The sequence below is a fragment of the Myotis davidii genome, unplaced genomic scaffold, assembly GCF_000327345.1.
Source record: "Myotis davidii unplaced genomic scaffold, ASM32734v1 scaffold1309, whole genome shotgun sequence".
Classification (NCBI taxonomy): Eukaryota; Metazoa; Chordata; class Mammalia; order Chiroptera; family Vespertilionidae; genus Myotis; species Myotis davidii.
The window spans coordinates 104,182-105,389 of NW_006299601.1; the positions used below are offsets into that span (position 1 = coordinate 104,182).

A 1,208-nucleotide genomic window follows, 5' to 3' on the forward strand; every position below is an offset into this window, starting at 1 on the left:
TTCCTCCTCTGAGCTGGGAGGCCAGGGTTCGATTCCCGGTCAGGGCACATGCCTGGTTGCGGGTTCGATCCCCAGTAGGGGGCGTGCAGGAGGCGGCTGGTTCATGATTCTCTCTCATCATGGATGTTTCTCTCTCCCTGTCCCGTACGGGGAGCCCGCGGGCAGAGGAGCCCGGGCTGCGACCGCCCCCACCCCCCCAGGAGCCATGGGGGGTCTGCCCGACTCACCCCGCGGGGACACAGCATGTCCCCGAAGATGTTCTTGATGCAGGAGACCAGGTACTCGTGCAGGTCCTCGCTCAGGTCCTCGAAGTTCCTGCAGGCCAGCACGACCACCTCGCGGGGGTGGCGCTCCAGCCACTCGGAGATCTCCGTGAGCGTGTCCTGGGGGGGCAGAGGGGGGAGGCCCAGTCGGACGCAGCCTAGGAGACGGGGCCGCCTGTCATCGAGGGGGCGCCCCAACCACACTCCCTGGGCAAAGGGGCCAAGTCCTGAGTGAGCCCCCGCGGGACGTGCCCAGCTGCCCCCTCAGAACCCAGCTGCCCGGGGAGAGCTGGGCCAGCGAGCCATTGTCTGGGGAGAAGTGTGTGTGTGCAGTGCATGGGCGTGCATGTGTGTGCATGAGTTTGCATGAGTGTGCATGAGAGTGCATGTGTGCATGAGCATGTATGTGTGCATGAGCGGGCACGTGTGTGCATGAGCATGTATGTGTGCATGAGCGGGCATGTGTGTGCATGAGTTTGCATGAGTGTGCATGAGCGTACATGAGTGTGCAATGAGAGTTCATGTGTGCATGGGCGTGCATGAGCGTGCATGTGTGCAGTGCACCTGTGTGTACATATGCACGTGTGTGGTGCAATCTTGTGTGTGCGTGGTGCACCCATGCATGCGTGCGTCTATGTGTGCAGTGTGCCCAAGTATATGTGCGTGTGTATGTGTGTGTATACATGTGCATGTGTGCCCTCCAGACAGAGACACTATATGTGCAAACAGCAGCCCCGGGAGCCCCAGCAGGTGACCTGCAGGGGGCGCTCCAGGGGTCACCTCCAAGCCCCGAGGATGCAGTGGGGGCTCAAGGGACCGAGGGCGGATGTGGAGCCGACGAGGCCCGTCCCGGTCCGACCTAAGGAGCCGCCTGGTCTGAGAGGAGGAGGGACGGACACGTCCGCGTTGTAGGCAGGATGCAGCCAGGGACCCACGTTTGCAAAC

At 62.7% G+C, this 1,208-nt stretch overlaps 1 protein-coding gene across 1 annotated transcript in view; it reads right to left on the reverse strand.

Moving 5' to 3' along the window:
- PLCXD1 (phosphatidylinositol specific phospholipase C X domain containing 1) overlaps window positions 1-1,208 on the reverse strand; it is a 30,039-nt gene that overhangs the window by 22,299 nt on the left and 6,532 nt on the right. The window contains 1 exon segment of the mRNA XM_015571522.1: window positions 228-519. Coding sequence (XP_015427008.1) covers window positions 228-519 — 292 coding nt within the window.